Raw genomic sequence first — 20,536 nt, forward strand, 5'->3', positions numbered from 1 at the left:
TGAGCTTCAAAGTCATGCACTGTGTCAAAAGCTACACAGCATTAAGGAGCTTGAATTTTGCTAGGAGGATATGAAAAGTGCCACCCTTACACCCACTCAGTCCGACTTATCCCCCCCCCCCATCCCCCCCCAGCCCTCCTTTTGTCCTCCTTTCTTGTCTCAAGGCACCCACTCTGGGATGCTCAGGACCTCCTTGACAAAATGCATGGTGCTAGTGGCATCATAACTCCTACGAAAATCTCTAGAGGATGTCAATTCACAGCAAAATAACCTTTCAAAAGTTTGTCAAGCTTTTTCAAAGTCATTATTTTATGTTATTAAACATATTGCACAGCATCACACACCTATGGCTAACTAGAAATCTATGCTTCACTGGAGGTACAGAGCTCAGATTGGTGAAACTTCATTAATAACCTCTCCATACAGGATCTTTAAGCAACTGTATCCCTGAAAAGCATCATTACAAGGCAGGATTACAACATTTTGGACTGAGGACTCCTTGGTACAACTCTGCTAACAGAGAGCAAGTGTTAACTGTCACCTCCTAGCTACATCAGATCCAGGTATTACTCCTCTCAGGCACAAGTGCATTTCTGCTACTACAAGTACTACCAACTGAAATCAGTATTGTGCCATTAGAAGATAAGAGACAATTGCAGATTAAATGCATCTGGTTTACTATGTATCTGAAAAGGGACCTTCATAAAGAGTATGATAATTCAAAATTATAAAAGCACAAGCTACTCATCAACTCTATTACTAAAATTGCATTTTGCTGGAGCACTTAAAATGTATCTAGAAGTTCTATATCATTTCACAGATGGGACTCATCAAAACTCATCTTCTCCTTCCATTACCAGCTTAAAAAAAAACCCATTAAGTCAGGTGATAAGTGAAGCCATGATGTAAGCTGCTGTACTGAAAGTAATGCAATGAAAGTAAACGTTTTTTCCCACTCAGCTCATGCAATGTATTAAAAAAAAAAAAAAAGTAGTTTCTGCATGGCCAACAAGACATCCTCTAGTTCTCCCTTGGAGTTCTTTTCCTGATGCAAGCAACCTTAAATCACATTAGTAACTTGTATATAGTATTATACTCATCTTTTCTACCAGTCCTTGCTCAATAAACAAACTCATCCCTTCTTGAAGACCACTTTTAAGGTAGAGCTGAATACATTTCAGCAGCAGTGAAACATTCTGGAATTCATTCTTGTCCAGCTCCTACAGAAACACAGAGCACCGCGCTGTATTAGTCTGATAACCATAAGAGCTGGGCATTAAGATGGTTAAGATTATTTACGGTACTCGCCTTTCTCAGTGCTTTGTCTATCTGGTTGAAGAGAGATTCGCTGTGTTTCTGGGGAGGCTCTATTTCTCCCTCCTGGAGCAGTTCGCTTATTTTCTGGAATCCCTTCCCCTTGAAAGCATCAGTGAGAAGTGATTCGAGCTGCAAAGGGAGGGGAAGCAAGCAACCAGCAATTAAAATAAGTGGGCACTTGAATCACAGCACTGATTATGAGAAAATATTTGTAACACTATTTTAAAAGTTGTAGGCTTTTTGTTTACTTGTTTTTACTTCATTTGTTTCTCTACTTTCATTTTACTCTTACATCTGAAGGTGAAATATCAGTCTTAAACTCCAACAGAGACAGGACCTTCAAACCTGAATAATCTTAAAGGATACCGAATAAGGAAATAAGCAACTCCTTTAATGCACTCAATTTGTAATTCTTACCGTGTCCCACAACTATTACATTAATATTACATTAACATTACTATTAATCGTTTCTTCCCACTTACTAAAAATTAAGGGGTCTGCTGCATTTCCCACATTGCATTGAACTATGAAAAATTCTAGGTCGCGCCATATCCATTTAAGAATGCACCTTTAAATATACATATAACTGTTTGTAAGATAAAGCTAAGAATACATTTAAAAGATATTTACATAGTCTTCTCCTCTGGCTGCCATGTCGCCATTCACCTCTCTATTCCATTCTTCACTTTTTTCTTCCTTTAAAAAGGGAGAGAGGAAAAAAAAAAAAAAAAAACACTAAAGCGCTTTTTCTGCCCAAAAGCTGAAGACGGTTCACTCACCCTCCTTCTCCCAAAAGGCTGGTTTTCCTTCCTTATTTCCTAAGGAAAGTTTCGAAACCACCCCACACTTCCAAACTGGAGGTTTTACCAAAGCCGCGACCACGAGAAGCCGTAGCGGGGCCCCGCGGGTGTCCCCCGGGGGGGTCACGCTCTGTATGTATGTGTCTGTATGGGTGTCCGTCCGTCCGTCCGTCCGCAGCCGCCGGTTCCCCGCCGCGGGGCGCGGCGCTTACCTGGGTCATGGCGCGGCGGCGGGGGGGGGGCTCCGGCTCCGCGGCGGGGGGCGGCCCAAAAGCGCTGGGGCTTGCTTCACCCCCTTCCCCACGACCCTCGCACGATCGCGGCCGGCTCCTGCTGGATAAACCCGCGTTTGGGGTGGAGGGGAGACGCTCCAAGCGCCCTCCTTTCCTCAGCAAACCCAACTCTGCGCCCGGCTCTGGGCGGGGAGGGGGGGAAGCGGAGTTTCGCACCTAAAAAGCCGCACCTGTGCGGCGGCTCGGAGGGGCCCCTCCGCACCCGGGCGATGGGTTTGGCACCCCGGCCGAGCAGATGGGTGCGCAAGGGGAGCCCAACGCCCCGGGGCGGGGGGGCGCGGCTCTTCTCTATGGGGGGGTCACAGCCGGCGTTTTCCGTACAGGCTGGTTTTTATTTTGCAAAACCAAGAGTAAAGTTCAGCAACATTTTAGAGGGAACCAGAGGGGATGGAAGCGAATGCGAAAAGCCGTCAGCACAGGTGGGATCGTTTAAAGGATTACGGCAGCACTGGCCGTTCAACGACTCAGTCTCTGTCATATTATGCATACTTTTTTTTTTTTTTTTTTTTTTTTCCTGTTTCTGAGAGCTAAACCCAAACTTTTTTCCCCCCCTCAAAAAGCCCCATCAGCTATTTTTTTCCCTAAAAGGAGGAGGTAAAAAAAGGTTACCTGTAACTTTCTAATGAGTTAAAATATGCTGATCAATAAGACAGCACCGCCCCTGGTTTTGCCTTCTAAACCTTGTACCGTAGAGCACAGCGCGAAGGGAGAACACGCTTAATAACGCTTAATTCGTTTACATTTAAACCTCAACAGCAGGCATACGCCCGCATTTAAGGAAGAGCAGGTTATTTGGGCAGCCCCTTTGACTCTCCTCAGGGGCTTTTCAAGCTGCCGGCAGCTCCGAGCCGCGCTCCAAATCAAATATTAGGGGCACCCCGGCGGGGCAGAGCTGCCTGGAGGTGGGCACCCCCCGAACAAGCGGCAGAGCCCTGCTGCTGGATTAGACTTCCAAATTTGCGGAGGTCACAGCCCCCGGTGCTGGGGGGGGGGGGTGGGGTGTGATTCGAGGAAGACCCCCCCTCGGCTGCCCCCCACCTCCAGGTAACCACAGCGGAGCCCGCTTGGGGGGCGGAGGGGGAGCAGACCCCGCCTGCGGGGCCGGCCAGGACCCCCCCCCCGGGGGCGCCCCGACCGCATAAAAAAGCGGGAGCTGCCGCCCGCCGCTGCCCCCCGGCATGAAGCTCACCTGGGACATCAACGACCCCAAGCTGCCGCAGGTACCGGGCAGGGCAGAGGGGGGGAGCGGTATAAAAATTCCCGGCCGGCTATAGCACGGGGCTAGCAAGCTGGGGTGCCAGAGGAAAACCTTCCCACTGAGCAAAGTTTTGAGTTATGGCTGCTTTACTTCTCCTGCACCTTTCCGAATATAATTATGTGGGTCTGAATGGGCTGCAGTAGTCCTTACAAAATGACTTGTAATAAAAATATGGATTTGATATGCAGCTTTGGCCAGCTGTGTATGAACTCCTAAAATAAATCTTCAGCTATGCTGTTGAGCCCATTTTCTTCTCCCTTGTTCCTCATTTAAAGAAATGTCAAAAAGAAGCTTGGATTGTCTATTTTCTGCTAATATAATCAAAGCTATGTAAATACTTTGTTGATGTGGTATTTTATTGTCGGTGAGCATTCCACATTTTTTCCTAGCTGTGAGCTCTAAATGCATTGTTAATTCACAGCTTTTTTCATCTTAGAGTTTATTTAATTTTACAGAGCCCATGCAATTACAGAATGGCTTAATACTGTAAGTACCAGTAGTTTACCTGCATTCACTGGGATTGCTCACATGTGGTACATACGTACGTCAAATGAGCGTTGCAGGAACTCTTCACTTGCACCGTAAATATTTGGGAGTTTAAAATCTTAGTCATTCTGTCATTGTTCTGGTAATTATATTTCAGTAAGGAACTCCAGAAAGCCAGCAACATCCCAAATTGAAATGTTTTTTTTTTCTTGAAACTACTATATGTATATTGGTAGCATATTTGCAATGACAATTTTCTTTATTTTTATTTTTTGGTAGAAGCCTTATTCAACTTAGGTTAGACACACTTTAAGAAACCATTCCTTAGCTAAAACTTCTAGTTTCCAGCCTGCAGGTGCACGATCCCACAACGAGGAAAAATTAATAGCAAGTATGAATGGGGCAGCTTCTGTCCTGTCTGGGCACATCAGTGGTAGACTGCTCATGAAGTTCTGGTAGCAAGGCTGACCTTTTATGGCTGGGTAACCTCACTGCAAAGAGGCATCTGTGACCATGTTATTACAGATCATAATGCAAAAGAGGAAAGAATCCTGACTTTCTTTTGAAACATGGAAGCTCAGACTGCCTTTCCCCTTTTACAGAGCATTTCCGAATAAGCTATTCTTTCAACAATTTTTTTTCTGCTGCTTGGGTGGTCATAGAAAAAGCCCTTTTTTTCCCATTATGTATTTTGTAACAGGGCAAAACCATCAGGTTGCAACATCCTGCTAATATTCTCTTGCTCTCCTCCTTGCTGCCTTGCTCTCTCAACCCCGCTTGCCCCACTGCAGGAGCCCAAGCACTTTGACGCCTTCCAGGAATGGCCCGACGGCTATGTGCGGTTCATCTACTCCAGCGAGGAGAAGAACGCGCAGAGACACCTCAGCGGCTGGGCCATGCGCAACACCAACAACCACAACTGCCAGATCCTCAAGAAGTCCTGCCTGGGGGTGGTGGTGTGCGCCAGGAGCTGCGCTCTGCCCAGCGGAGCCAGGCTGCAGCTTCGCCCCGCCATATGCGACAAGGCTCGGCAGAAGCAGCAAAGTGAGGGGTGCCCCAGGAGAGTTGGGATGCCCGAGGGACCCCATTTCTTTCAGCTGGGCTCGATTTCTAAACTGGGCTCGCCCTTACTTGCATGCAGACTCAGGCGTAATTGCAAAGAGTGTGAGGAATACATTTAGTCCCAAATTTCATCAACTTCTGTCTGTGAATACTTAAGGGGAAATGGATCTACAATCCTTTAACTCGTTAGCATTTGTATCAAGTATGCAGCTCTAGTTCATACCATTCAGTTATGCTTGGTAGTCTGTGTTGTACTTCCTTGAACATCACCTTTTAATCTGAATTTTAGTGAGGGCTGATCATATTGCTCTTGAGCTCTCTTTACTCTCAGATGACAGCCTCACCTTTAACCAGTATCTTCAGTAGTTTCTTTATCTCTGCTTACAGAGAAAGCCTGCCCGAACTGTAACTCAGCCCTCGAGCTGATTCCTTGCCGAGGACACAGTGGCTATCCAGTCACTAACTTCTGGAGGCTTGATGGCAAAGCAATATTCTTCCAGGTAAAAAGCATGCATGCACATGCACATGCGTGCACACACACACACAAACTATATTTACACGCAAAAACTGTATCTACACATATATAGAGAGAGATTTCTTTTCCCCTCCCCTTCTTTCTTCTCTTTTATTTTTTTTTTTTTTTTTTGGTGCGTGTGTAACACTGAGCACGGTGAGCACGGTGGAGTTCTGGTCCATGACTGAATTCCTCTGTAGTGCAACCATGGCAAGAACAAATAAAACAGTAACACTTGGGTCTCTTTTGAAAAGCAGTACTTGAGGGTTAACTGTATTAAATTTTAACTATATATATACTATTATTATTATACTATATAGCTATACTATATAAATTATATAACTATTATAGATGTCTAAAATTCTCCTGTTTACAGTACACAAATATGAACACAAAGGCTTTCCCACATGCTGGTGTGCCTGACAACTGAATCTCACCAAGGAGCTAATATTTATTTCCCATTAAAATAAATAAATGGGGAAAGGAAAGCCAAGCCTTACATAAGTTGCACAAGTTGAAATGTGGAAATTCTACTTCATGTGAAAATAACCTTTGAATTTTAAGCGAATTTAAAAACTTGCCAGAAAAAGGCAATTTAGAAAGCTAAAATTTGAAATTTCATGTTGATTTGTTCTTCTTTAGCAACATTAGGACAAAAAATTCACAAAAAAGCTTCTGTTCTATGAGATTACATTCTCTGCTGGATGATTTTATTTTTTTTCCCCTGACCCACACTGCAGTGAATTCTGTTCTCCAGTCAGTAAATGGAAGCAAACTGGCCACATTCCCAAATTTTCACCTGGGTTTTTTTTGTTATTATTAGCAGTAGTATTAGTATTATCATTCAGATATTCTGTTACAGACATGCAAAACCTGAAGATTCTTATCATTAAAACAGTCAATAAATCCTTGCTTACAAGCTAATTTCTACTTGAGAAAGGACAGCATTTTAAAAGCAATTTTAAGTTTCCTACTCTGTATTAGGGGCTATATGGAGGTCCATTTAGGGAAACGTAATGTATAAGGACATGTAGAATATATTGTTTTATTATATATCAACATAGCTTTGGATAAATAGGCCTGTGTATCCACAGATGTTTCAATAGCAGAGCATCTTTGGATGGCTTTCCAGGGCATACCTTTCAGTCCCCTTCAAGAAGGTGTTTACTGGTTTTAGAGTAGAGAATATTTGTCATCTGGTGGTGTGAAACCTCTTTAAAAGCTTATTTATGCTGTTTTAGTGATGGCTGTTATAAAGCAGAACTGAGATCCTGGACTGCAGAAAATCAACCAAACTATATTTATAATCTTTTTTTTTTCCCCTTGGTTCTAATCAACTACTCCTGAATGTCACAAACACAAGTAACACCTTCGCTCCTTCATCATCCAGCCTTGCAGCTCTGCAGTCCTCACTGGCTTCTCCCTCACTTTTTTCCTTCTAGCTACCTGCAAATCATGATTTATTTTATTTATTTTTAAATTTAATCTCTCCTTGTTGTTTAGTTTCTCCTCCCCGTTCTCTTGTGCAAAAACACAGACCATGCTGCAGCTACCTCTCATTCTACTATTAACGTTTTCTGTTATCCCCTTCCAGTTCACGTCTAATTCTTTGTTAAACCTAATTTAGGCTAAAGGAGTCCATGACCACCCCAGGCCAGAGAGCAAACTGGAAGCAGAGGCAAGACGAAGTGCAATTAAGAAGCAAATGTCCTTTTCTCACCATTCCCAGAAAAAGAGATCTCTAAACTCAGAGGTAAGTCAAGATTTTTTTGGTCAATTAAAAAGGTGTCATAAGCACGTTCTGGGGATCCCAGGGCAAACCAAAGCTTTACAGCACGCTACATCGGTTCGTTTGGGGCTGAAATGAGCAATAGCGCAACTGTTGACACATACACATGTGCGGGTAGTATCCATTCCCAAATCTCAAAGATTCTCTTGTCCTTGTCAGGCAGGAAGGTACCACGACAGCGGCGGTTACACCAGTAACCTACAGAATCTGCCCTGCGTGGATGGCCCAGAAAGGGTTGGTATCATCACAGACACCAATTTTTCGATTCCAGCCCAGTCTTATCCTTCGCTGCAAAATGCTGACCTCTACAAAGCATCTTACGACTCAGCCAGCTTCCAAGAGGACCAGCTATCGCCATACTCAAAGTGCCCCAATCCAAGAGTCTGCGTGCCCAGGCCGTGCAGCTACGATTTTGGAGTTCCTACCTTTATAAGCTCCAGCCCTTACCCAGCATTTTACAAAGACCTGACAAGTCCTGCCATCGATGCCGACCCCCTCGGTTTGAATGGATCTCACTACGGTGCTGTGACTGCCCATGATAAGAGCTTCGATAACCCTGGCAGACATTACGGACTGAAGCCAGCTTGGGGGGGTGACTACGGACAGATGCAAGCAAGCACTAACCACCCTTACTACGGTGGGGACTACCCCTGCAGGTATGGTCCCAGCCCCTCTCCCATGGCCCCGCCATTGCAAACTGTCATCACAACCACCACCAAGGTGTCCTACCAGGCCTACAAGCCGTCCGCGCTGAAATACAGCGACAACCTCTGCGATATGAAAAATCTTCAGAGCTATACCCACGTGGCAGAAAACGTCTCGGGCGCTATCTATTCAGGGATGAAGATTCAGGAAGACTTTGGGATGATAAAGTCAGCGCTGCTCTACCAGCATGACCCAGTCCCCACGAAGTCCGAACCAGCCGAGAGCGTGGAGACCTATCGGTATGGGCCACCGCTGGGGAACAGCTATGCTGAGCACGAAGGGCAGACCTTAAGGTTTGAGAGTGCTGAATACTGACTAAATGTTGCCTAAATGGCAAATACATGCAGATGGGAAAATACATTCTCATGCTGACCACGTGCATGCTAAGCCCAGTGGTCTGGGATTTGAGGAGAAGCGAGGAAGCAGTACGTCACAACAGCTTATCCCCCAAAAGTGCCTTTCTGGAGCTGGGCTGAGTGAAGCATATATCACACAATTTCTAACCAGCCCCACCTAATCTCCAAAATGGCACAAGAAGCTGAGCCGCAAACATGCCTGGGCAAAGCCACCGCGAAGGCACCGCACCTCTGGAAGCCAACAGCCCACTGATGGGGGATGCAATCCGCTTGTAGCCACAAATCCTGTCAGACGCCTCCAGCTTTGAGAGAAAATGCTCCATCTGTAAAAAAGAAAATGCTTACCAGGTAATGGAGTAAAAGATGAAGGAAGGTTGCTATAGATTATAGTCAACTGAAAGAAATGACAGAAAATGGAAGAAATAAAAGAAAGCAAGACAATTTGCTGAATAATTCACCTGAATGTTCTGTTCACCTGCCGTGATCCATTTGATGAATGGAAAGACCAGCTAGGCTTCTCTGACATGAGAAATGAAAAACCTACATGCTAACTTCATGTTGCTTTTTGTTCCCTTGCGTCAAGAGTACAGACTGTCCAGCCTTTCTATGCAAAAGGGAAAGCCCAGGCATAGCCCCACCACCACTGGGAAGCAACCCCCTGCAACACTCGACCTGGAGGCAAAAAGGCTCAGGTGACCCCTGCCAAGCACGCCCAGCATCGCGTGGGTGTCAGGGTTGCAGATATGGTCCTGAAAACCATTTGCAGTGAAACTGCTTCTTGTCTAAAGGGGTCTGGCAAGCTGGTCAGACCAATACTGTGCAGGTATCACTGCAGAACGTTGCTTTACTCACGAGTGCAACTCCTTCCTGTCTAAACAATGCAACATCCTAGCTGCTTAGCAGTACAGGTCAGCGTTGAAGGCACCCTCCCTGGTTGCCTTTCTGGACTGTATCTCCATTAGATCTTTCTCCTTCCTCCAAGGGACTTCTAGTCATTTTTCTCTCTGCAATCGTAACTCCTGATGACAGCAGAGTTCTCCTGGAAATGAAGCAACCAATAAACAGTGAGGTCAGAAAACAAAATTTCCAGACAACCGGAGCTAAACAAAGAAAATGTAAGGACTTGCATCCCCGAATTCTTAGCTAATTGAACTAACTCGGCAGTAGGCCAGGAAGAAGAAGAAATGGAGGAACACTGCTGGTTTAAAACCTAGGTACTTTGAAAGCTGCCTAGTACTGGGGAATGGAACCTGTACCCAAATGCTGCGTGCTGAGCAAGGGAGCTACGAAGATGCAGGGGATTGGTCAGGGTGACAGAATTTATTATTATTAAGTTACCAAGTACCTTTAACTTTTTGGACATTCAAATATTTTGGAAAGTCTGGTTTTTGTGTATTTTTGCTATGCTTTGAGTAACAGTATGCTACTGTATCCTTTCAATAAATGTGAAATCATTGTTAAAAACAAAGCACCACGTAAACTAATGTGAGCAGCTGTCTAGCTGGCTTTGACATACAGGACCTTGTAATGCTATTGTCAAACTGCTAAACAAATCTTACTTGCAAAGCATGGTCTACAAATATCCGAGCTTTTAAAATCATTATTTCTGGTGTAGTTTATTTTCTTTCTTTTTGTATTTTTTATGAAAACACTGCACACATTCTGATATGTGAAATTGAGCCTCACAGGAATTTAGCTAATAGCATCCTGTTTCAGCAGTGGATTGTTCAGCATTTTAAAAATTCAAGCCACGTGAAGCTGGAATTTACAAAAAGACTAAATGAATTCATCAGCAGCAAGCTTACCTTGTCTTTTAGGGTATTTGCTGTATACCTCACTTGGCTCTTGTTAAACTCCCATGGCGATTCTTCTGCTAGGTGTTTACTGACAAGAACCAATTCAGGTGAGCAACATCAGTTTGGTAATTAGCCCATATACTAACCTTAAAAAAAAAAAAAAAACAAACAAAACCCAACAAACCACAAATAAACAAAAAAATCCCCAAACAAAAAAAAGTTACCACCCAGAAAGACTAATGTGAAATTTTAGAGTTTAGGAATATATAACACTATGCCCATTTACAGAACTGAGATTTCTCATCTGTACTCCAAATCATATTGAGGCATTTGGCATGTGGAATAAAAATCAAGATTTACAGCCTTCTAAGTTTAAAAGAAACACATTGGAGGGGAATAAGGCCAAACAAAATTACCAAAAATCTGGATTCACAGCAGATGCAAAAGTCAAAGAAAATTTTAAAGCTGTAAGTTGTTCCATTTTATATTGATTCTAGAGGAGTTTGACCACAAGTTGAGCTTCAAGTGTATTAAAACATTAAGACAAGCTGTGGGGGTTTTGTGCTGTTAATATTACTGGTATAAAACTTGTCATTGTAGCTGTACGCTTAAATCATTATGCCATGCTCTTAAACACAGCTTTTTAAGCAGAACTTTGTGCATCAGTTAAGAAAATGCAACCAATTGTGTTAACATGCTACTTTTTGGGTGTGAACTTAATTCTAATAAACATGACAGCTGTTTAAGCACAGTAAAAAGCTAAGGTACCAATTACTTCACCACATCATCTGTAGCACTAGAACAAATAAAACCACTCTGAAGGTTATTGCAGTCTTTCTTCACTTTGCTCCCTTTCATGCACAAGTGTCTGGGACAAGATATCTGTACGTTACCTTTTTGAGATAAAAGACTAGATGGATAAAGTCTAGTGCTGTACATAGTTTTCTCTCCAAAATATATAAATGTAAAGGCAATGTGAGCTTCTGTAACAGAAAAGCTGAAGTTGAAAACCTCCTTGTTGGTTTATATAGCTGCAAGATTGACTTTAAAAGCGTGTTTCTCAAGCAAAGCAGCATACTGAAGAAAGATGGGCTCCCTTCGGTCGCTGAGTAAGCAGCTTCTCTTCCATTAATCACCCCCTTCAAGCGCGGTTTCTGGTCCTGCCTCGAGCACATGAGAGGAGCCCCTCGCCAGCCCGCATCCTGTACTGCGGCAGACGTCTTCATCTAACAAATTCCAGTTGTTACGGCAAAGTCACCGAGGGAGGGGGGAAAAAGGCGCTTTCAAACCTCGGCCACCTGTGGCTCCGGCTTTATATGGACTACAAGGGCCCTACTGAGGCAAAGTACCATCTGTCCCCATGCTGAGGCTGCCCTTTATACCAAAACAGCAGCCTTTTAATGGCAAAGTTTAAAAGCCCAGGTGTTGAATGGATGCCTCTCAGAGACAAGAGGCCGCTTGACAACGTTTTTCAACCATGTACCAGCCAGATGCAGCCATATGTCAAACATCTGACGGGCGCACCTACACGTGGGCATCATTTCGTGGTCCCATCTCCTCCTGCCAGCAGGACAGAGCCTGGCGCGCCGGTCCATGCCATGGTCACGTGTGTCCACCCGGTTCTGCCAGAGACCTCCGGTGAGAGTCTGAGCAATTTGGTCAGCGCTTGCTCCTCTTCCAAAAGCAGGTTACGTCTGGGCTTTTCAAGTACACCAAATGCTACATACAAGGCATGCAGAAACTTGACTGGTTTGCGCCTACTGAGCTTGAAATAGTTGATGTCCTTGTTTGGGGTACAGACTACCATCTTTAAAGGCAGAGGCAAGCTTTCCTCCAAGTTCTATGGGTGGAAACCAGAGCTACTCTATAGACAGTGACAATGTAACAGAGCAGAATATAATTTCTGAGCTGGGGGGGGTGGGTTCTGGGGGTTTTCTGGGATTTTTTTCTGCATTTCTAGGGGTTTTCTTTCTGTCTTTTTGGGGGAAGCTATCTAATACAACCAAGCTACTCCCGTTCACAAAAGTGGATCGCGCTTCTTGAGAGAGAGCGTTTAGCAGGATGCACAATGCATTTCTAGAGATGCAGGAGGCTTTCCGAGGAGACGGATTACACACTTAGGAAAATTCATGTCATTCCCACCCTTATCAGTAAAAGCCACATGCAGATAATAAGGGAAGAACAGGGGACCTTTAATGTTGGAGTAGTTCCTCCCAACATGCAGAGTGAAAAGCTAGTCCAGGCCTGTTAAAACCCCTCTGCCCGAGAAGTAGTAAGACCAGCGTACGGTGGTGTCCCATGCCTGGACAACTGCCTTCAGCGTTCCAGCTGCCTGAAGTAAATACCCGCCTGTCACTCACGCGCAAAGGGAGGGTGAACCTGTTACTCTTTATGTAGCGCTACAGCTGGGATTGTGCAAAACGGAGTTGTGTTTCAGCATAACACCTCCGTGGGCTCGCAAGAGTCCATAACGCGACATGAGCATCAGTGGGATGACAGAGGTGCGAATAAGTATCACCCAGAAACATCGCTCGTTTGGCTCAAACTCATTCAAACAAGCAGAAACCAAATGAAGTTTACACCACCCCTATTAGCTTCAACACACGTGCTGTCACTTGTTGTGATGGCGTTTAGGAGAAGCCAGTTTCTGGTACTTAGGCTGGCATTTGAGCAAAGCATCGACACCTTTAAGGACCACAACCAAAGAAGGTTCTTTCAACAGCAAATTAGCAGTGGGTCTCCTCGTGGTGGTGTGTAAAACGAGCAGGGAAGCAGGTGCACGAGGATGTTCTTGGAGGTCCTTTCGTGAGGCTCACAAACATCACTGCAGCTCCTGGGCCTCTTTGTTCCAGCCTGTTGCCTTTCCTTCCGTTTCCTGGTTCACAGCAAGAGCACCCCTCAGCACCTCTCTCATGTCTTTATGACAAAATGAAGTGTTAAGTGACTGGGTCGCAGTGCTTGTCCTGCAACTCCACACCATGTTGCAGTTTGGCTTAAACACTGGCAAGGTCTGTCTGCAGCCTTTCTGTCTTCGCGCACGTGAAATGTCGGGGAGCGTTACAGAAAGTACCAACAATTGACAGACACAAGGTCCCGGTAACAGAATTTAGACTGAAGTGCTGCACCTGTGCAAAAATAATACGGAAATTGTTTAAACATCGGATCCCTTGCTTTTGCCAGATCTCTTGTAAGTGACTGTAATTAGACTAGAAACGGCCCGGAAGCAATCAAGAATGTTGTTCTAGGGACTTTCCAGATAAAAGCACGAAAGCAGCTGTAGCTTCCTTCCCTTCCACAGTCTAATCTCTCTGGAGAAGGGATTACAGTTGCAGAACCCAGCCTTACAGGTCACATAACACCCAGGCATGCAAGCACAGCAAGATCCCGGGAAACCTCACGGTAGCCGCACGGCGCTGCAAGGGCTAACGTAGCTGGAGGGGGAGCTGGGGAAATTGGGTGGCAGCACCGGAGGAGGAGGAGGAGGGAGCCCATCGCTGGGAAAGAAGGGCAGCCGTGGGACAAGGCTAAGCTGAAGAGACGGAAAGGACATGAGGGCAGGGAGGGGACATCACAGGGCGACTGCGGCGCCGTCTCCACTGACGGCGGAGAGGTACTTCCACGCGTGTAACGCGTGCGCGCAACAGTGTTCAAGCACATCCTTACAGGTGAACGCATGGTTAAATGCTTTGTCACGTACGATCGACTCCTGCTGAATTTCTGCCTGAATCCTGCCCGCGCGGGTGATGGCACCTTCTCCGTTCTCACACCCAAGTCTCACCTTTGAACTTCATTTTACCCGGGAGGCACCTCTGATGTTTTATTTCAGCGAAGGAAAGGGGCGTATTCTGTTTCAGAAAATATGTTGTTTTCCTGTACTTTCATTTCAGCAAACTACGTGCGAGTGGTCGAATCCTTTGGATTCCAGAAAACCGATTCCCATAGCCCCACGTTCCACCCAGTTGACTTGAGGTAGAAGCAATTCATCTGTCAACGACGTTTAAACCATCACAAAGTTACCGCACCAGTTAATGAGGAACAGGGGGGGGAAAAAATACCAAAAGGTATAATCAAGACAGCTTCTTGTTTTCCCTCAGCAAGCCTAAGCTGCCAGCCTGGTGAAGCAGATATGAATCTGAATTTCTAGAACAATTTTCCATGGTGCCACTAGTAGTTACCGTGTTGAAAAGATCTCCTTTTCTTGCCCCTCACTCTCAAAACCATTAAAAACTAGGGAATTCAAACTAATGTTGAGAATAAGAGCTTAAAATGAGGCAGCACTGCCAAAATTCCTCTCAGACTCAGCCACTACATACGCAATTTTTATTAACCGTGCCTTCTGTACACACTGAAGAAATGGGGGTTACAAACGACCGAGAAGAACCTTCATGATTATAATACATGTATTGGAGAACACATACAGCATTCCAAGTTTGCCCCCTGCATCAATTAGCAATTGATTATTAGCAACGTGCATTAAAATAAATTGCTTACGATAAATAATAAAAGAAAAATGCTGATGGGGGGGGGGGGGAGACCTTCGGGCTTCATTGCAGCCCTGAATATCGCAGATATGAATATCGCAGATATGAATATCGCAGATAGGGTTTCCCGTGCGAACCCCGAGCAGGCGGCGGCTCCGCTGGCGCCTTTATGTAACGCCTAATTTATCACCTGCCGTTAACCACCACGACCGCAAAGGCGCTCTCCGAACGGCCTCGCGTGTCACGGTGCCGCCTCCAGGAAAGACGTCAGCCGGCTCGTGGCGTCAAGGCCCAGGCCCTGTCGCGACAAGCGCTCCCAAGTTTTGCCGCCCCGCCGCTCCCCGCACCGGGCGCGCGCCCGCCGCCTTCCATCGCCTCCCCCCCCCCCCCGACCCGGGGCAGCGCGCCCCTGCACCCGCCCGCGCCTCGCGGCGCCCTCGCGCCCGCCTGCCGCCCCACGTGACCACGGCCGGGCGGGGGGGCGGGGCCAGCGCCAGGCCCCGCCCTCCCCCCGCCGGCCCCGCGCCGCCGTCGCCCCGGCGACCAGGCAGAGCGGCCCGGCGGTGCCCGGCGCTTGGTGGGAGGCGGTGGCGGCGGCGGCGGCAGCGGGCGGGCCGGGGGCTCGGTGGCGGGGCGGCCGCCCGGCTGGCACCGCCCGCAGCGCCGCAGTGAGTGGGCGGCCGCGCTCGGTGGCGGTGGGCAGGGGAGGGGGCTGGGTCCCCGGCGGCGGCGGCGGCGGGCGTCCTGAGAGGGTGGCTGCTCGTGGTGGCGTCCCGCCTGTCCGGGCCGGGCCGGTTGCGGCGGCCCCGGCGGCGCAGGAGGGAGAAGGAGCTGCCGGCTTAGCGTGGAGCGGGAGCAGGCCGGGGTCCGTCGTCCGTCGGTGAGCAGGATGGCCGCCGCCAGCCCCCAGGCTGCTCTCAGGTGGGCCGGGTCACTCGTGGCCTGGCCTCGCCTGTGCGAGGAGCCAGCCCGCTCTCCGGTGCTGGGCCCCGGAGCCACGGCTCTGCTCGGGTCAGAGGAGCAGCGGGCGGAGGTGGGGATCCTGCCCGCGTTGGCTCCGGTAAGGCAGGTCCAGGCCTTGACAGCCCGATGTGCTCGGAGTTGATGAGAGGAGGTGGATTTTTACTTAGGCAAACCGGGGTGAAACTTCCAGGCCAGGCGGCCTTGAGTTTCACAGCCTGAGTAAGCGACAGGAGACCTGTGCTCCCCTTTCCACCCTGAGCATATATTCAGGGAGGTAGCCGCACGCTTTTGGGAGACAACTGAGTATCATCAGGTGAAACTAAAATTGACACGGAAACTGGCATTTCTTGAAACTTATAGTGGTGTGGAGATGTTGAAAGATGAGTAGTCTGTGTTCCTTCCGGACACTGCCCGAGGCTGGAGATTTTGCAGTCCGGCGGCAGCAGGTCTCACTGAAACCACTACTGCCCTGAAAGTCATAGAATCGTTTAGGTTGGAAAAGACCTTTAAGATCATCCAGTCCAACCATTAACCTACACTACCAAGTCTACTCTAAGCCAATCAAGGGTAGACTAGACTAAAAAAAAAAAAAAAAAAAAAGTCGCTGTACTGCTGGTTGCATTGCAGGAAGAGGTTTCACGCGGGTGGGAAGAGGTAACCTTGCTGGCACGGGCTGGCAGTATCCAGGCAGATCACTGTTGAAACATCCTGAAAAAGTTGGTGTGGATCATTTTGGTTTGTAACCAAAGCTGGTTTGGAACAAAATGAGGGAAAATATTTCCAGTAAACTGGAGTTTCTGCAGTTTTTGATATGCCCCGTCCTGAATGCCCGATACAAATAAATGAAACAACATATTAGACTTTTGAAGAGACTTTTTTCTTTTCAATTTATTTAAGGCAGTATATTTGAAAGATATTTATTGTCATATATATATATTGAAATATATTTATTGTCAATGTTATTAACTTCTCGCTTGCAGCTGAGCAGTCACTCTTTTAAGTAACCGCTGGTCTTTGATTAGAGTAATGGATTTGTAGTTAGTCTCAAGAACTGGGTTCACCTGTCATGCGACCTGATTACTGTCAGCTTTAGTAATATAGAGTCACTATGAAGAAGGTTCTTGTTGTAACAATTTTTTTGTTGGTTTGTGGTTGGGTGGGGTTTTTTTTAACTTTTAAAATTTGTATCAGCATACATTCTGTACTGTGCAATGCTGCTAGTTTTGATCATTGAGAGTAGTACCATGCTCCAGGAACGTTTTTGGTGATTTCAGCAGTTACTGTAAACAGGTTGGTGAAAGTGGGTTGTTAAGTGTTTTGCTTATCTGTGTGGGAGGTCTTTACCAGGTCATATATCCTAGTTTGTATTTTAATTTGAGAGTAGCCTGTTTAGCACACAAATGTAAAACTTTTGGTAATGCATAATATTTGTACAGCAGAAATGCAGATGATTTGCTGTCATTCATTACCTTTTGAAATGTAATTTAGACATCTAAAATAATTTAAAGTTGTTGCTAGTGCTTAAAATAAAACACTAGTAATATAGTAGAAGTGAAAATTTTCTTAAATTACTTAGTACTTGTTCAGATTCTCTAAATTTACGCAAATTACTAGATTCTTTCAAGCTATTGTATTTTGTCCTCTATTTGTCCCCTGCTTTAATCCTTCCTTAATCCTGTGTGAAGAGATTATGGGCAGTATGTCATTAAGAACATAAAACAAGCTGTTGTTTACAGTAGGATTTCTCTTTTCAGTTTGGTGGCTGACTATTACGACAATTTTAAGTTTTAGAGCTTCATATCACCGAGGAAATCATACAAGCTTTAGGATGGGAAAGGCCACTTCAGAGGCTTGTGTTAACCGGAAAAGCTAGAGTGAGCCCTTGCTTTTCCCCAGGTTAGTACAAAAGAGAAAACTGAACTGCAAATTTGAAAAAAAAAAAAAAAAATAGAGACCACAGAGAAAAAATTGCACACCTGAGCTGGGTACATGTGGTGCAAAGTATGAAGCGTGCAAAAGTCTGTTGTAGTGAAATGTGAATCTCTAGAGCATTTATATTCTAGCTCATCGTGCTCTGTAATTCCAGTAAGAGCGAAAGAAGCCCCTGACCCTGATGTCACACCAGGCTGATAAATGCAAGTACTTGGCAGCCTCATTTATTCTAATGGGGTGGGCGGCGGTGGTTGTTAAAGTCCTGCAGGATCCAGTGCAGTACTTCTTGGTCAGCAAACCTCTGTCACCCTCTAGCATTTCTTATGAGCTACTGCGCGCCACAGCCTTGCCGTACAATTGACTGTTTAGTTGTTCACAGAACTCCATCAATTTTTTTAGATACTTCTGTATGAAGGATGAATTCTCTAAAAAGTTGGAGAAGAGCTTAGAGTCAAGGGTGATACCTGCAGTCCTTTTTTTCACTGCATTTGGTTAGTTTTCCACTGATGATGTCTCACTGTAAGAGTTCCCTCATTTGTCTTTTTTGTTAACTGTAAGCGACCAAGACAACTCTTTCATGAGAGTCATTAGTGGAACCGTCTAGCATGCATCAATGTGGTGGTGAATGTATGCGGTATGTAGGATGGTACATAGAGGTTGTTGTCGGGGTACCTAGTTTTCACACCTGGTTTTGTGCATTTCCATAGAGCAATTTTGACGCTTCCATTTGACTACTGAAGGAATGTGCTGACATTTCTGTACTTTACTTGATTAAGTGTTTTCATACGCTAAAAACTACAGTATACAGCAGAAAAGGAATAAGGCAATCAAATACATTACAGAACAGATAAAATGAACAACTGTGTCTGGGATGTGTTACATTACATAGGACTTCTGGAGGGAAGAAACACTTTATGTCATGGTGTTTCAAGTACACATGCTGAAATAATGGAATTGGACAAAAGGAATAATTGTAAAAGCATGCGATTAATTTATACTCCAAAAATTACTTGGAGAGCTGATAGGATTTAGGCACCAAAATTAGAGGATTTAAAGGTCGAAACTTGAGGTTTGTGTCTAGCTCTGGGTCTGTTTATTGCAAATACAGAGGTTTTTGCCTTGGTATTTAGGTTCACTTCGTTAGAGAGCAAAAGGTTAGGTACGAAATGCATGCAGTTCCCCAAATTTTTCATGTATGTAACTCTAGGAGTTCAGGCTAGGGCCACCTTTGGCAGATACTGCTGAACCCCCTCCGAAAACCATGTCTTAAATGCTCTATGATGATATTTGTTGAAACAGAGAAATGCAGGCACCCAAATCCTGTTACATTTAACTTCACTTCATGTTATATGCCTATGTATACCTACACGCAAATGCATACACAGTGTATCATTGCTGATGCTTTAGATGCAGATGTTGTGTTTTAAAATGGGTGTTAGAATACTTTCAGGAAGTGTTTGGTTTGTTTTGCTTTGGAGATAGAAATACATACAGGTGTGTAAAACTAACAATTGATAACTGACAAGGTATGAGTAGTTTGTATGTATCTTGGCATAAATGCTTGGCCATCTGCTTATTACTGGAGTCAACAAATAATCTTGTTGAAGAAATGACATTATTCAAGGTATTAAAGACTAGAATGCATGCAGGCACTGTGGGGAATAAGATATAAAGCTGAATTCTGAGAAAAACAATAGGTTTAAATATACAAAAGTCCAATTTAAAACCCAGTCATAATTTGAATTGTCTACCATTTTTACTTTTTGTGAAATCTGTTTTTTCGCTTTGTTATAGAATATGCTATTAACCAGTGATCTTATTTTACTGTAGTGATGGCTTTTGGGGGGGATGGATAAAAACTTCTTTATGCTTTTCAGTGTCAGACTGGTGGTTGTCTGGTGCAAAGATTATAAATTGAGATGTCCACTTGGTCACTTGTTACCGGCATCTTGACAGCTGATGCAAGATTCCTCCCTGGTAACAGAAGCAACAGGGAGTAACAAGGTGCACTTTACGACTTCTCCAAGGAAGCAGCATTTCAAGTAGTAACAGCTTAGAAATATCGGTGTATTGTCCAGGCAGATGTTTCCTTTACACAGCAGGCTAGTCTACTTGAGAACGCTGCATTCACACTCGTAAGAGACCATTTTATTCTTGAATTTTGCCAGGCCTGTAAATCTCACGCCTGAGGCTTGTTACCAGCTGAATTTGAGTTCCTTAATCTGTTTGGACAGCCTTACCAGCCTGTAGCTAATTCTGGCATAAGGATAAGGACTACACAGTTGCATGCTGAATTCGGCATCTCCTACAGAGGCAGGCTGATAGTGGATGCCAGCTGATTTGAGCTTTACTTTGCATTTTCAGACAGCAGAAGGAAAAGGTAGAGATAATGCTGGAATTTGGTTAGCAGTCAATGGTTTGTGTTTAAGCATTTGGCTTACGGTGAGTAAATGGTACCGTGATTGGTGGTTAGTTTTTCCTAGGCCTGCATAAATAAGTGGATAACTACTGTGAGTTTGTGTAAATGCCTTAGCATTGTTTTTTAGGATTGCATCTAGTAGGCAGCCACTGCTGAAGTTAGAATTAGGATTTGTGCATAGGACCTGTGGGAACTGACCTTTATCTGAAGTGTAGGTGACATAGTATTGTGTTTAATGAAAGCTAGGGTTCAGATTCAGGTTTGGGTCAGGATTCAACAGAGATGAAGATTCAACATTGTTTAATGTGAATTCTTCTGCAAATGACAATTCAGATCCAGTCCTCTATACCAATGCATGTAAGCTC

At 45.2% G+C, this 20,536-nt stretch overlaps 1 protein-coding gene across 1 annotated transcript; it reads left to right on the forward strand.

Moving 5' to 3' along the window:
- Positions 1-3,588: 3,588 nt before the first annotated feature.
- On the forward strand, positions 3,589-8,539 carry GCM2 (glial cells missing transcription factor 2). The gene is made up of 5 exons (XM_075706444.1): positions 3,589-3,630; positions 4,946-5,198; positions 5,604-5,716; positions 7,358-7,483; positions 7,679-8,539. The coding sequence occupies exons 1-5, from the start codon at positions 3,589-3,591 to the stop codon at positions 8,537-8,539; spliced, it is 1,395 nt and encodes a 464-aa protein (XP_075562559.1).
- The last annotated feature ends 11,997 nt before the right edge of the window (positions 8,540-20,536 follow it).

This window comes from Pelecanus crispus, chromosome 2 (assembly GCF_030463565.1).
Source record: "Pelecanus crispus isolate bPelCri1 chromosome 2, bPelCri1.pri, whole genome shotgun sequence".
NCBI classification, from domain to species: Eukaryota; Metazoa; Chordata; class Aves; order Pelecaniformes; family Pelecanidae; genus Pelecanus; species Pelecanus crispus.

What these genes read in the sequence shown, in the direction of transcription:
- GCM2 (XM_075706444.1), top strand. Translation starts at nt 3,589, where the DNA reads ATGAAGCTCACCTGGGACATCAACGACCCCAAGCTGCCGCAG. An exon ending in ACGACCCCAAGCTGCCGCAG is followed by an intron (nt 3,631 to 4,945) that starts GTACCGGGCAGG and finishes GCCCCACTGCAG; the next exon opens with GAGCCCAAGCACTTTGACGC. An exon ending in GCAAAGCAATATTCTTCCAG is followed by an intron (nt 5,717 to 7,357) that starts GTAAAAAGCATG and finishes AACCTAATTTAG; the next exon opens with GCTAAAGGAGTCCATGACCA.